This window comes from Typopeltis vanoorti, chromosome 10 (assembly GCF_054136105.1).
Source record: "Typopeltis vanoorti isolate ZY-2024b chromosome 10, IOZ_Tvanoo_1.0, whole genome shotgun sequence".
NCBI classification, from domain to species: domain Eukaryota; kingdom Metazoa; phylum Arthropoda; class Arachnida; order Uropygi; family Thelyphonidae; genus Typopeltis; species Typopeltis vanoorti.
The window spans coordinates 12,765,574-12,779,880 of NC_143558.1; the positions used below are offsets into that span (position 1 = coordinate 12,765,574).

General features: G+C 36.6%; 1 protein-coding gene across 3 annotated transcripts in view; it reads right to left on the reverse strand.

Annotated features, from left to right (window-relative positions):
* Positions 1–14,307, reverse strand: part of RyR (Ryanodine receptor) — a 1,703,288-nt gene that overhangs the window by 309,400 nt on the left and 1,379,581 nt on the right. For all 3 annotated transcript variants that reach the window (XM_090399345.1, XM_090399347.1, XM_090399344.1), the window contains exon 96: positions 2,060–2,141. In XM_090399345.1, the coding sequence (XP_090255471.1) occupies positions 2,060–2,141 (82 nt within the window). The remainder of the gene's footprint in view (positions 1–2,059; positions 2,142–14,307) is intronic.

Genomic DNA, 14,307 nt, shown 5'->3' on the forward strand with positions numbered 1-14,307 from the left:
CTGATCTCTTTAATGTTGAATAGGAAGAAAAGTTGAGACGATGTAATTTGCAGAGTTTAGTGGATATAATGAAGAGGGATGATATGACAGAGACATACAAGTTAGTAAGGGGTTGTTATAGGATCAATGTTGAAGAGGTTTTTTATAAAATGGTGGGACATCAGGAGAGAACAAGAGGTTTTCCCTGGAAGCTGTATAAGGAGGGGGGGGGGTGAACAAGGGAGTTAGAGAAGCAGATTTTTTGTATGCATAGTTTTGAATGATTGGAATTCATTGACTGAGAATGTGATGTCTGCTGAGGATTTGAATGTGTTAAAGGCAAGGCATGATGAGCAGTGTGTGTGTATGACAAAAGAAACCACCTAGATGAGTCTGTGACTCCATGGGACCTTAGGGTAATAATAATAATAATAATAATATCATAAATAAAAAATATAACTTATGCTAAATAAATTAATTTTAATTGTAGAATTGTTGTCTATGTACCTAAGGTATCTTAGTGCAACTAAAAATAGAACAACATAATATATGTGAACAGAAAGTCTGAAAATAACTAAAATAGCTTTAGTAAGGCTAAACAAATAAATTAGAAAAGTTCAGCAAATTGAAAAACACACTATGTCCTATATGGGAGATAAATGCAAGCCAGTAGATTTGAATTTTGGATAATGTAGTAACATTTCACAAGTTTCCTTATAAAGACACTCAATAAGTTATCTGTTCTTATATACAATTTATGTTGGATTTTACAGGACTCTGTGCTTACTACAGATGGAATCTTCAGCAAGTTCAGATCCAAGATTTATGTTCCTCACAAAGGACAAAGGCAGATGTTCCAAATGGCCCAAAATAAGATAGCCTACAAAAACAAGGGATCTAGACACTTGGAAAATTAGGATCAGGAAGTTTGTATTCTTTTAAAATAGGGAAGGGGAATATTATGAATAATTTCTTCTTGAGCAGAAGAGGCAGGAATCCTACAGCTGTTGAGAGCTTTGTTAATAAAGGTTTCACCATGAAGAAGGTTGATTGACAGAATATAAATTCTTTATTCAAGTTGGTTAAAGGCAGAATTCAGGAATAGGTGGATAGGGATTGTTTTATATAAGAAAATTATTCTATTATATAAGAAAAGTTGAGACAATGTAATTTGCAGAGTTTAGTGGATATAATGAAGAGGGATGATATGACAGAGACGCACACACATTAGACTCATTAAGGCTAGACCATCCAAATGGATGGTCTTGCTTTAATGACAGTTGAGTTGGTTAAAGGAAAAGGCTAAGCTTTGATACTGATAGACTTTGTAAAGCATCTGATAGAATACCACAGTTACTATATTATGCAATTTGGAGCAAATAGGAATAGATATGCAACTAGTGACATGGATAAGAGGACAGCTGACAGATAGACATCAAAGAGTAGTATTCTACAGATGTATTATTGTAGACATCAATTGGCCCTAGTATGTTGTACATCAATAAACCATAGTATATGGTATAGAAAATTTGAATTGAACAGTTCCTTTTTGTCTACAAGATTCTGTCCTACTGCTGTTTAATTTGTAAATTAATTATATATGGGATGATTTGGGGGGGGGGGGGGGGAGTAGGAGGATAACCAGTTGCTTGAGGTTAATGCAAAGTTGGGGAGGACAACAGCTAATAAAGATGATTCCTGGATGATTTAAATGGACTGACAGTATAGACAAACAAAAAAGTTACAAGCTTGATATCACAAGTGTTAATGCATTTTGCAAGTTTTGCATTATGGTGATTACGGGTAACTGACTACAATAAACATTATCAAAAGGTAAAAAAAGGAAGCATGTAAATGAACTCATATTTCACAGCCTTTTTCTGTATAAAAATATCTAAAATGTAACAAAACAAACATGTCTAAAATGTAATAATAATAGCATTATTATTACTATTATTTATTTATTTATCATGGACCAGTAACATTTCACTGCTGAGTCACAAAAAGTTTGCAAAACTGACTAGTTGTAATACTTTTTAAGTAACATTGATTTACATCTTTTGATAATTTGAATTCTTACCTTCTAGCATACTGAGCATCATAATAACCATTTCTTTCTGCAACTCCAATAATTCAAGGAGTAGATCCAACTGGCTACAGTTCTAGAAACATCACAAACTGATTTACAGCATCAGAAAGTAATACTAATGACTAAAGTAAATAAAAGTAACTAAAACTATGGTTTTGTAAACAGAAACTATGGTTTTGAAAGTGTATGGTGTGAGGTAGAAGTGGCTCAGACAGGATATTATTTGGGTGTTGCTACAAACCAAGGAGCACAGAGGGTGGGCAGCAGGAGATGTTTAGGCAGTTTGAGCTTGGCAAGTGCAAGAAAAATGATTGTTATGGGAGATTTTAACTACAGAAGTATAAATTGGGGAGAGGAAGATGCATGTAATAATAAGGGAATGGAATTTCTAGAATTCTTGAGGGACAAATGTCTTAGGCAACATGTAACAGAGGGAACAAGAGGTTCAAGAGTTTTGGATTTGGTTATAGCATCAGAAGAGTTGATAATAACTGAGATGACATCTCTCCAACCAGTTGGAGAGAGTGACCATGCGGTTTTGACTTGGGAGATGAATAGACATGAGGGGTATCAAAGAGATAGGAAAGTATGTGGAATTATAAGGCAGGTGATTATAATAGTCTTAGATATCAACTTGGGGAAGTTTCATGGAGGGAGGAATTGGAAGGCCAGGATATCATTAGTGCTTGGGAAATTGTGAAGGAATATTTGTTAGCAGCCATAATAAGCGGTATTCCACAAGTGAAGAAGAGGACATAATTTGGTGTAAAATGGATGACAAACAATATTAAACAGGAACTGCATGTGAAAAAGTGACTATAGAAGAGATATAAGGAGACAGGTGAAGAGCAGATACATGAAGAATATAAGACACAGGACAGGAAAATGTCATGGTAAGGAAGACAAAACTGGAATATGAGAAGAGACTGGCAAAAAATTCCAAAGAAAATCCTAGGGAATTTATTAGCTATGTAACCAGTAGGAGGAGAAATGATTGTGGAAGAATGACATTGCAGGATAAAAATGGGAATAGAGTGATTGATGCAGAGGACATAGTGGAGTTGTTCAATGAGCATTTTTTTGGAGTATTTTATCCTGGAAAAGAAGGTTTTAATACAAGAGGGATAGGAAAGGATAGGTTCAGGGTTTAGAGGTGCAAGAGGAGAGTGCGTTCCAAATACTGAGTACTTTGGATGTCAGTAAAGCTGTGGGACTGGATGGTATTTCACCACGGGTTTTGAGAGAATGTGCTAAAGAAATGAAAGCTCCATTGATCTGGCTCCATCAAGAATCTACCTACTTCTACATGTCAGTGTCCTCTGCATCATTCCCAGATCCCCACTTGCTTGCTCAATCACTCAATTTATTCAAGTCTTCTTGCAAGGCCACAACATCTTCACTACTCTTTATGGTTCGTCCCAACTTTGCATCATCTGCAAACAACTGAATATCTCCATCCAAATCTTCCCCAATATCATTAATATACAAGTTAAATAGTAATGGCCCTAAAACAGACCCCTGAGCCATCCCACTAGTGACTTTCCTTTTCCTGCATATTGCACCCCCATACACAACTTGTTGATACCTATCAGATAGCCAGTCTCCAATCCAATGCACTAATCTAATATCCAACCCCATCTGCTCTAGTTTGACTGTCAACTTATCATGAGGTACTCTATCAAAAGCCTTTGTGAAATCCAAGTATATTACTGTGTATCCTTCTCCTCTGTCCAAGGAAGCAGTCACTTTATTGTAATAAGTAAGTAGATTACTAAATCATAACCTCCCTTTAGCAAATCCATGCTGTCCATCAAAGATTATACCATTGTTGCCAACTCAACTCTGGATCCTAGTTCTCACAAGCTTCTCCATCAACTTAACCACAACACCTGACACAGAGATAGGCCTATAGTTTGATGCTCGAGTTCGATCACCTCCTTTATGAAGTGGCACAATCTTGCCCTCCTTCCACTCTTTAGGAACTTGACCAAGTGCAAGACTCGTATTAAAAAAATATGTCAAGGCTGGTGTCAACTCTCTGGCAATGGGTTGTATGCAATGCATAGTGTGTATTTGTAAATCGTCTACTCAGCTTCCCCCCCCCCAAATTAAATCCGGAGTGCACCACTGGTGTAATTTATTATTTATATGCTCTGAACTTCAACTCTCTGTTCAACATTACCCACAAATCAGTTATCAATTTCCTGCAATTCAGTATAGTTGCTATGTGCAATGTAATCTTTTTCAACCCAAAGTGCATAATCTTTTGCAATATTAAATAAATAACCTTTATCCTAGCACACTATGCCTGTTTATATATATCATTATACAGGATATCTACATCAACTTTAACAACTTTTGCCTAACCAGTTTTACATCATCAGCAAACAACTGAATATTCCCCTTAAATCTTTCCCTATATCATTCATATACAAATGAATGATTTCTTTAATTCCCTTAAAAACACAAGGAAATAAGTAATAATATTTATTTAATGCAATATATTTCAGCCTGAATATTAGTCCATCATCAGTGGCAATAATAGTTAATTACAAGGTAGGATGCAAACAATGGGTTGATTTGGAATAATAAGAGCCTCCTGATGTTATACAAAAACAATGCAATGGCAAAACTGGAGAAACATTGTATTATTAATTATTCATTAACTGTATTAGAAAAAAAAACCTTGAGCAATGCGTAATTAGAATAAAACTTTCCCATATCGTAGATAGTGAAAGCAGCTGTTCCGATTTAAGTTTGGATGATTCGTATAATGTACAAAAATATATCAAAGTTTTTTTTCATATATATTTTTTAATACAGTTAATGAACAATTAATAATGCAATGTTTCCTCAGTTTTGCCATTGTGTTGTTTCATGTATAACATCATACAGCTGTTTCAGATCCCATTGTTCACGTTCTACCTTGTAATTAACTATCCTTGCCACTGATGACAGCCTGTAATATTCAGATTGAAATATATGGTGTTAAATAAATATTAGTGCTTATTTATTTGTGCTTTTCATGTTAATTAAAAAAACCTCTCATGGCACAAGTATCTCTTAAAGAACAAATACAAATGAAAGAGTACTGGCCCCAGCACAGAGAGCTCCACTAGTCATGTCCTTTGGTTAGTGAACAAAGGAAGGGTGATTTCAATTATGGCAGCATAGATTGAAATGAACAGATAGCATTTGAGAATAAGGAAAATGAAGTTCTTGAGAGACAACTATCATAGGCAGTATGTAAAGAAGGGCACACAAGGATCGAGAGTTTTAGATGTGATCATTTCACCAGAGAATGTGATTCTGAATGGGGTTTCACACTTCTCTCCAGTTGGTGAGAGCGATCATGAAGTGATTGCCTGGGTTGTGGCTAGTCATATGAAGGCTTCTGTGAGGAAAGGACAAGGCAAAGTTTAGGCAACAGCTTATGGTAAAGAATGATGTTCATGGATGAAAATGTTAAAATGATAATTGCTGCAGAAGACATAGCTAAGTTATTCAGTGAACAATTTATAAGGGTATTTCATCCAGATCAGGGTGAAATCATGAAAAAACTGAGGTGCAGAGAACATTGGAGAGGAAGACTTAATTGTGGAGGAAATAAATAAGCTTGATGACAATAAGGTGATAGAATATGGTGACATATCACCAAATGTCTTTAGGAATATTCCAGGAATTGGCAGAAGCATTGACATATTTGTTTAATAAGTCTTTACACAACAGCACAGGTTCCAAGAGAAAGGAGGTAACATTTTTCTACTGCATAAAGGCAATGCATAAATAAGACTGTGGCTACAAATTATAGGCAAATCTGTATATCTGAACTTGTAGAGAGATTGGTGAAAACTAGGATACAAAAATGGTTGATAACAGAAGTGGTTATCAGCATTGGTTTGTTAAAGGGAGATTTATTTTACCAACTTTGTACAAGGTAACAAATGTATTGGCCAAGGGAGATGAATATACAATGGTATACTTAGATTTTGCAAAAGCTTTTGATAGGCATGAAAAACTGTTAAATAAATAAATAAAAGCTGTTAAATTTGACATGAAAAGCTGTTAAATAAACTGAAATGGATGTGATTGGATAAGGGTCTAGTAAGTTGGGTTGGTGACTGGCTGACAGATATCAGAAAGTTGTATAGATCCTGAAAGAGGATCTATACCACTTTGCATCATCCGCAAACAGTTGATGTTTGTGGATGATGCAAAATTCAGAAGGCAATAAAGAGCCAAGTAGATGTTATGGCCTTACAGGCAGACTTGAAAAGGTTGTATGAATGGGAAGGTAAGTGGAACTATCAGTTCAATGTTGCAAAGTGTTAGATTTTGAAATTTGGTAAGCAACGATGGAATGAAAAGTATACACTTCGTGGGGACTCTTTGAAGGAGATAAAGGAGATGAGAGATCTGGGAATAGTGATGGAAAAGGACTTGAAATTCAGGTACCACACTGTACAAGTTACAAAGTCATCACACTGGATAATGGCAAGGATGCAGAGGACCTTAATATGAAGAAATAAAGAGGTTATGATTCCGCTGTATAAGGCCTCAATCAGGCTCATATGGATTATTGTAAACAAATATGATCACTGGGTTTTCATGGTGATGAGGATATGTTAGAAAGATTCCAGAGAAGATTCACAAAAATGATAACTGGTCTTTGGGATGTGGAGTATGACGATAGAGACTGAAAGAATGTAAACTGAAATGGATGTGATTTGATGAGAGAGGGGGGGTAGAACAAGAAGCTATCTCTAGAAACTATGTAAGGAGGATGCGAGCAGAGGAGTGAATAGTAGGTTCTTTGCATGGAGAGAGGTTGGTGAGTGGAATGCATTGCCTGAGTGTGTGTTGTAAATGTAGACACGTTGAATCAGTTTAGGTCATGGTTGAATGAGCTTTGCATGTGATAGTGTTTCAGAGATTCACACTCTCACGATGAGACTCTGATTATATGAAGGACAGATGTGTGTTCAGCCACCACTGTGGCTGAACAGACATTTGACTGTATTCCCTCAGTATACTTCTAGTTGCCATGATTTTGCACTTGAAATCTCTTACTAAGCAACACTCTTTTCAAAGTCGAAAACTATTTAGCTGAAGTCCATCAGGCAAAAACATGTTCTTTTGCCAATCAAATTCACTCCACACATTTATATATTACACATCTTTACTCCTGCATAATTCTTGTCATTGACATCATCATCAAATTCTGATATATACCCTCAGGGGGTGTACAGGATATGATAGTACTACATGAAAAATTTACATCATTATTAACTTCCTATCTACAATTTTCCTCCAAATCAGTCTGTTAAATGTCAAGTCTCCAATATTATCAGGGCCTATATTTCTGTCTTCTAAGGCACTTTTTACTGTATCAATCCACCTATATCTTGGTCTTCCTCTGGGTCTTTTTCCTGCCAACCTGGCAGAGAATACTTGTTTTTGTTAATCTTTCCTCTGCCATTCTGCTTAAGTGACCATACCACCTGAGATTAACTCTGCTAATGCATTCCTGGATGTTGACGATGTCAAGTTCTTTCCTAATATCCTCGTTTTTAATATGATATTGCCATTGATGCCATCTGTTCACGTCTATAATCTTTCTCAGGGCTCTCATATCTGCGGTCTCTAGTCTTTGGTCAAGTGTTTTACTTCTGACCCAGCTCTCAGATTCATAAGTTAAAACTGGTTTGAACACTGTCTTGTATACAGCTAATTTAGTGCTTTGGCTAATTTCTCTCTTATTCCATATGAATTTATTCAGTTGACTTCCTACCATACCAGCTTTGTTGATTCTGTTGTCTATTTCCATATTTAACTTACCATCTTCACTAAATATCGTGCCCAAGTAGATGAAATGTTTTACATATTCTATAAGTTCTCCATTCACAATACAGTTGATATTTTCAATGTTTCTACCTATTTTCTTTGTCTTTTTAATGCTCACCTTCATACCATATTATTATTATTATTATTATTATTCAGGCCTCCAAGGAGTCAAAAGACTCATCGAGGGAGGTCCTTTCTAAGACATAAAGTCTGTCAAGACTCATTGAGGGGAGGTCCCCCCCTGAGAAACACAAAGTTTATCATACCACTCAATTTAGTCAGGGAATCTTGCAGACTTGAGTATAACATCATCCGCATAAAGCAAAGAGCTAAGACTAATATCTCCAATTTTGATATCAGGTTTAATAACACTTTCGTTCATTATGTGATCCATATAGATAATGAATAAGAGAGGAGATAATGTACATCCTTGTCTGACACCAGATTTAACATTAAACTATCTTTCTGTACTTCCTTCAATTCTAACTGATGATTTACAACTCAAATAGAGACTAAGTATTGCTCAATATAATGCCCCCTTTAACACCAATATAACAGTAGAGTTTGGAATAGCTTCTCTCTTGGCACCTTGTCATATGCCTTTTCCAGATCTACAAAACTTAAATACAGATCTTTGTCATATTCCCATGATAATCTTAACCTGACAGCTTCTATTTGGCCTGATTGCAGCTTGTTCTTCACCAAGCTTCTCTTCCATAATCCTTCTCAACCGTTTTTCTCAAGTATACTTGCATATATCTTACTAGGAACACTCAGTAATGAAATGCCTCTGTAATTCTCACATTAGTTTTATTTCCCTTTTTATATATGGGATGGGGACCAGGAGATGTTTAGACAGCTAAGTTTGGCAAGTGCAAGAAGAATGATTGTGATGGGAGATTTTAACTACAGTAGTATAAATTGGAGAGAGGAAGATGCATGTAGCAATAGGGGAATGGAAATTCTAGAATTTTTGAGGAACAAATGTCTTAGGCAACATGTAACAGAGGGAAAAAGAGGTTCAAGAGTTTTGGATTTGGATATAGCATCAGAAGAGTTGATAATAACTGAGATGACATCTCTCCCACCAGTTGGAGAGAGTGACATGTGGTTTTGACTTGGAAAATGAATAGACATGTAGGAGTATCAAAGAGATGGGAACTTATGTGGAATTATAATGCAGTCACCTGCATTATAATAGTCTTAGACATCAACTTCGGGAAGTTTCATGGAGGGAGGAATTGGAAGGCCTGGATATCATTAGTGTGTGGGAAATTGTGAAAGAATATTTGTTAGTTAGCAGCAATGGTAAGGTGTATACCACGAGTGAAGAAGAGGACACAATTTGGAGTAAACTGGATGACAAACAATATTAAACAGGAATTGCATGTGAAAAAGAGGCTATGGAAGAGATATAACGAGACAGGTGAAGAGAGGATGCATGAAGAATATAAGACACAGGCCAGAAGAGTGACTAGTGTGGTAAGGAAAGCAAAACTGGAATATGAGAGGAGATTGGCCCTAAGATCGAAAGAAAATTCTAGGGAAATTTTTAGCTATGTGGCCAGTAGGAGGAGAAGTGACTGTGGAAGAATGATATTGTGGGATAAAAATGGGGATAGAGTGACTGATGCAGAGGACATAGTGGAATTGTTCAATGAACACTTTATTGGAGTATTTCATCCTAGAGGAGTCAGTTTTAATGCTAGAGGGATAGAGCTGGTTCAAGGTTTAGAGGTACAGGAGGAGAGTGTGTTTCAGATACCGAGTACTCTGGGTGTCAGCAAAGCTTTGGGACTGGATGGTATTTCACCGAGTTTTGAGAGAATGTGCTAGGGAACTGACAGTGCCTTACACCTGGCTTTTTAATGAAAGTCTGGCTTCGGCAAAGGTGCCTAGGGAATGGAAGGTAGGTAAGATAGTGCCATTGCATAAAGGTGGTAACAGACTGGAAGTGTCTAATTATAGGCCAGTCTGTGTGTCATCAGTAGTTGTTAAGATCTTGGAGAAAGTAGTGAGGGACCGTATACAGCATTGGGCAGATGAGGGTAATGTTATCTGTGAGAGTCAACATGGATTTGTGAAAGGGAGGTCTTGTTTTAGCAATATGCTAGCCTTTTATAATAAAGTTACAAGAACATTAGATGAGGGAAAGGCATATACTGCAATTTTCTTAGACATAGCAAAAGCATTTGACAGGGTGCCACATGATAAGCTGATATTTAAGTTGCAGCACATGGGTCTGGATGTCAGATTGGTCAACTGGATTCAGGATTGGCTGTCTGATAGGTATCACAGAGTTGTGTATGGTGGAGCAGTTTCAAGGAGACAGAGGGTTACACGTGGGGTTCCACAGGGCTCAGTACTAGGACCTATATTGTTTAACCTTTATATCAATGACATTGCCAGTGGAGTGCAAGGGGATATTCAGTTGTTTGCGGATGATGCGAAGTTGGGAATGATTATTAGTAATAGTGCAGATGTGGTAGCCCTGCAAGAGGATTTGAATAAGCTAGATAGATGGGCAAATGAATGGGGGTCTCGGTTTAATGCAGCAAAATGTAAGGTCTTGAGGTTTGGGAAACATCGATGGGACACTGCATACTCTATGGGAGGAGTTATACTGGAGGAAGTAGGGGAGACAAGAGATATGGAGTTGATGATTGATAGAAACCTGAAGTTCAGGGGATATATTGCAAAGGTGGTGAAGGTAACACAGAGGATTGCTGCAATTATGAGAAGGACACTGACCTGCCGAGATAAGAGGGTTATCATTCCATTGTGGAAGTCTCTGATCAGACCACACTTGAACTATTGTTCTCAGATTTGGTCCCCAGGATTTGAAGGGGATAAATTAACTGTGGAAAGGATACAAAGACAGATGACAAAGATGGTTTCAGGACTGTACAAGGACAGTTATGAGGATCGGCTGACGGAATGTGGACTGCAGAGTTTGGTGGATAGAAGAAGGAGAGGTGATATGATTGAGAGGAATTAAACTGTTGAGAGGTGGTTACAGGGTTGACACTGGGGAGTTCTTTCGGTTGGTTAAATAGTGGGGAGGAGTGATGACAAGAGGCCATCCCTGGAAGTTACGAAAGGAAACCGTGAGCAAGAGGGTGAGGAGTGGTTTCTTTGCGTGGAGGATGGTTGAGCCGTGGAATGCATTGCCTGATGGAGTGGTGAGGGTGAGAATGGTCAATGAGTTTAAGGAGTGGTATGATAGACTTTGTGTTTCTTAGGGGGGGACCTCCCCTCGATGAGTCTTGACAGACTTTATGTTCTTAGGAAGGACCTCCCACGATGAGTCTTTAGACTCCATGGAGGCCTGAATAATAATAATAATAATAATAATAATAATAATATTGGTACTATGAGAGCTCTACTCCAATCATCTGGAATTCATCCCTCTGTCCAGGCCTTCTGAACTATGCAGTGCAGCCACTTTACGACTTTTATAACTCCATACTTGAGCATTTCTGGTTGAATATTATCTGCTACTGCTACCTTTCCACATTTCAGGCTTTTGATGTTCCTTTTCTACTTCAAGTTTGGATATCTATTCCTGACTGCATGCCTGGTCAATGTTTTTTACTATTGTGCTGTCATCACTGCTTGTTTCATTTAGCAGTTTTTCAAAGTAATTACATCAAGGATATCTTTTTCTCCTGTTTTCATGTCACTTTCATTATCTCTAATTCCTTTCACAGCACTTTTTCCTTAATTTCTCAGCTTCTTCAACAACCTTCAGAATATCTTTCCACCTTCTTGATATTTATTTTCTATGTTCCTACCAAAGTCCTCCCATGACTTTTTTTAGCCAGTTTTACACAGTGTTTAGCTTTCTTACATTTGTCTCTGTATTCTCTAAGAGCACAAGCTGACTTATTTGCCAGGAACTTTTGATATGCTTTCTTCTTTTCTTTCACAGTTCTTTAACTTCCTGTGTCCACCATGGAGTTCTCATTTTTCTATCCTTGCAGACAACCTCACCACATGCCTCTCTCTGGCTGAATCAATTGGTGTTTTCTTCAGGGCTTTTCCAAGGTTTGGTTCTTGCTCTGAAACTCTTTCATTTTTTTCTTGAATAATATTTCTGTATTTTAGTCTACAGTTCACATCTGAGAGCTGCTCAACTTTTATTCGCTTTAAAACTTTCTTACATGTTATTCTTTTCAATATGAAATTCAATTTTATCCTGCTCAAGACTAAATAGTGATCACTTCCAATTTCAAATCCTCTGTACATTCTGGTGTCCTGCACCAGGGAGAAAACATCACTATCAACAATAACATAGTCAATGAGACTTTTCTTATTCCTTGCCTCTTCTCTCCATGTGAATTTGTGCACATTTTTATGTTGGAACATTGTGTTAGTAATAACTAGTCCATGTTGTGAACAGAAATCCAACAGGTATTTGCCATTATTACTAGCTTTGCTCTTTTCTCCAAATTTTCCCAAAATATTTTTGTATGTCTGACAATCATTTCCTACTCCGCTATTTAGATCCCCAACAAGGACCAACTTTTCCTTTTTCATTGTGTCAGTTGCTTTCTCTAAAGCCACAAAAAATTCCTCCACTTCTACCTTAGTAGAACCTTCTGTGGGACCATAGGCACAAATAAGTCTCATTGTCCAGTTCCCCATTCTCATATTTGCCCACATCACTCTACTTGAGACTGCTGCCATTCAAGAAGATTAGTCTCATATTTAGTATTGAATACTATGGCTACTCCTTCTTTTCCTTGATTGTCATTGCCTGAATATAACATTTTGTATTTATTGCTCAGAAAAATCTCACCAGTTTGGTCTTTTTCATGTCAGTCACTCCTATTATGTCGATCTGGTGCTTATCTAATTCCTCAGCTAGCTCCATTTCTTTGCCATTCAGGCTTCTTATGTTGATAGTACCGATCTTGAACTCTGGTGATGTTGAGTTGGGGTAAGTTTTAGGATTTGTTCCAGTAGCTGACTTTTCTCTGTTTGCCCTAGTTCATTGGTGAAAACAACAGGGGTCTTGTTTAACTGGGTGATGCCCCAGCCAGCATGAAATTCTGTCATGTTGTACCATCATTTGAAATTTTGGTTTAAGCCAATATGAATACAAATTGGTCAGCTAAATCCGAAATTACCAGCCCATCCTTGTCTGTTCAGTATCCAGGTAGATACCTAACAAGGTGCACCATGAGAAGGTGAGGATTGGACATTAGGTCAGAAGCTCTGGTCGGTTCTCCGCATTCCTTTGAAGTCTATGTAGAGGTCTCCTCTCAGTTATATAGCTTTGATCCTTAAGCACCCTCTTTGTCATTGACTTATTATTAATAATGGCTTTTCTTCTCAATTCAGTCTATTATACTAAGGCAGCATTCTTACATCTTTACTTTCTCACTCTTCTTTTTTGCTTCTATAGCATTTTTTCATGTCTTCTCTCACTGCATATTTCTCACCTTTCAAATCATGCATGCCTGTTAAAACAATCAATTCTTTCACGTCTTCCCTCTGGAAACTAACAGTTTCACAAATATCCTTTATCTTCATATATGGGGAAAATGCTTTCATCAGTTTCTCATTAGTAAACTTCCGTATCATTGAATTGCCAAATTTTAAAAAAAAAAAAAAAATCAGAAAGAACTTGAGAATATTGGTTAATAATACTGGTTACTTGAACTGAATATAAGCAAAAGACGAACAAAGAAAATGTCAAGGTACATAAAGAGTAAAAGCAATGTCTGGAACAAAAATGGCAGAAAATTAATGACACCTGAAATTTATGCTACATGAGGAAACAGTATGTCAGAAATGAAGAATGCAAAGGTCACATAATCAGATTTATTAATTATAGGAAATTAGGCTTTTCTGATCATGCTTTAGAAATTTTACTTCGAGTCCAAGAATTACATGCATTTGGATAGATAGATAGATGGTCAGAGACAAAACAAATATAATGTGTTTATACATTTTTCAAAGCATTTGACAAAGTTAAAATAAACATATTATTTAACATCTTAAAAGAAAGACAAATACCAAATAATATCCTAAAAGCTATCACAAGTATATATGAAAATAATCAAATACAAATAAGATTAAATCACGAGCTATCATATACAAGAGAGATAAACCAAGGGGTCGACAGGGATGTCCCCTCTCAGAAACTTTTTTTAATATCTACTTAAATGAAATAATAATAAAATGGAGTAAAAATTTACATCAAGGAATTAAACTTTCACCTACAGTTAACTTAAACACTCTCCTCTTTGCAGACGACCAAATAATAATTACAAATTCTGAAGATAACTTACAGAAAGCTATTTTAAATCTAAATGAGATATCCAAAGATTATGGTATGATAATATCAACGGAAAAATCAAAAACTATGGCCTTTAAAGGACAAGATC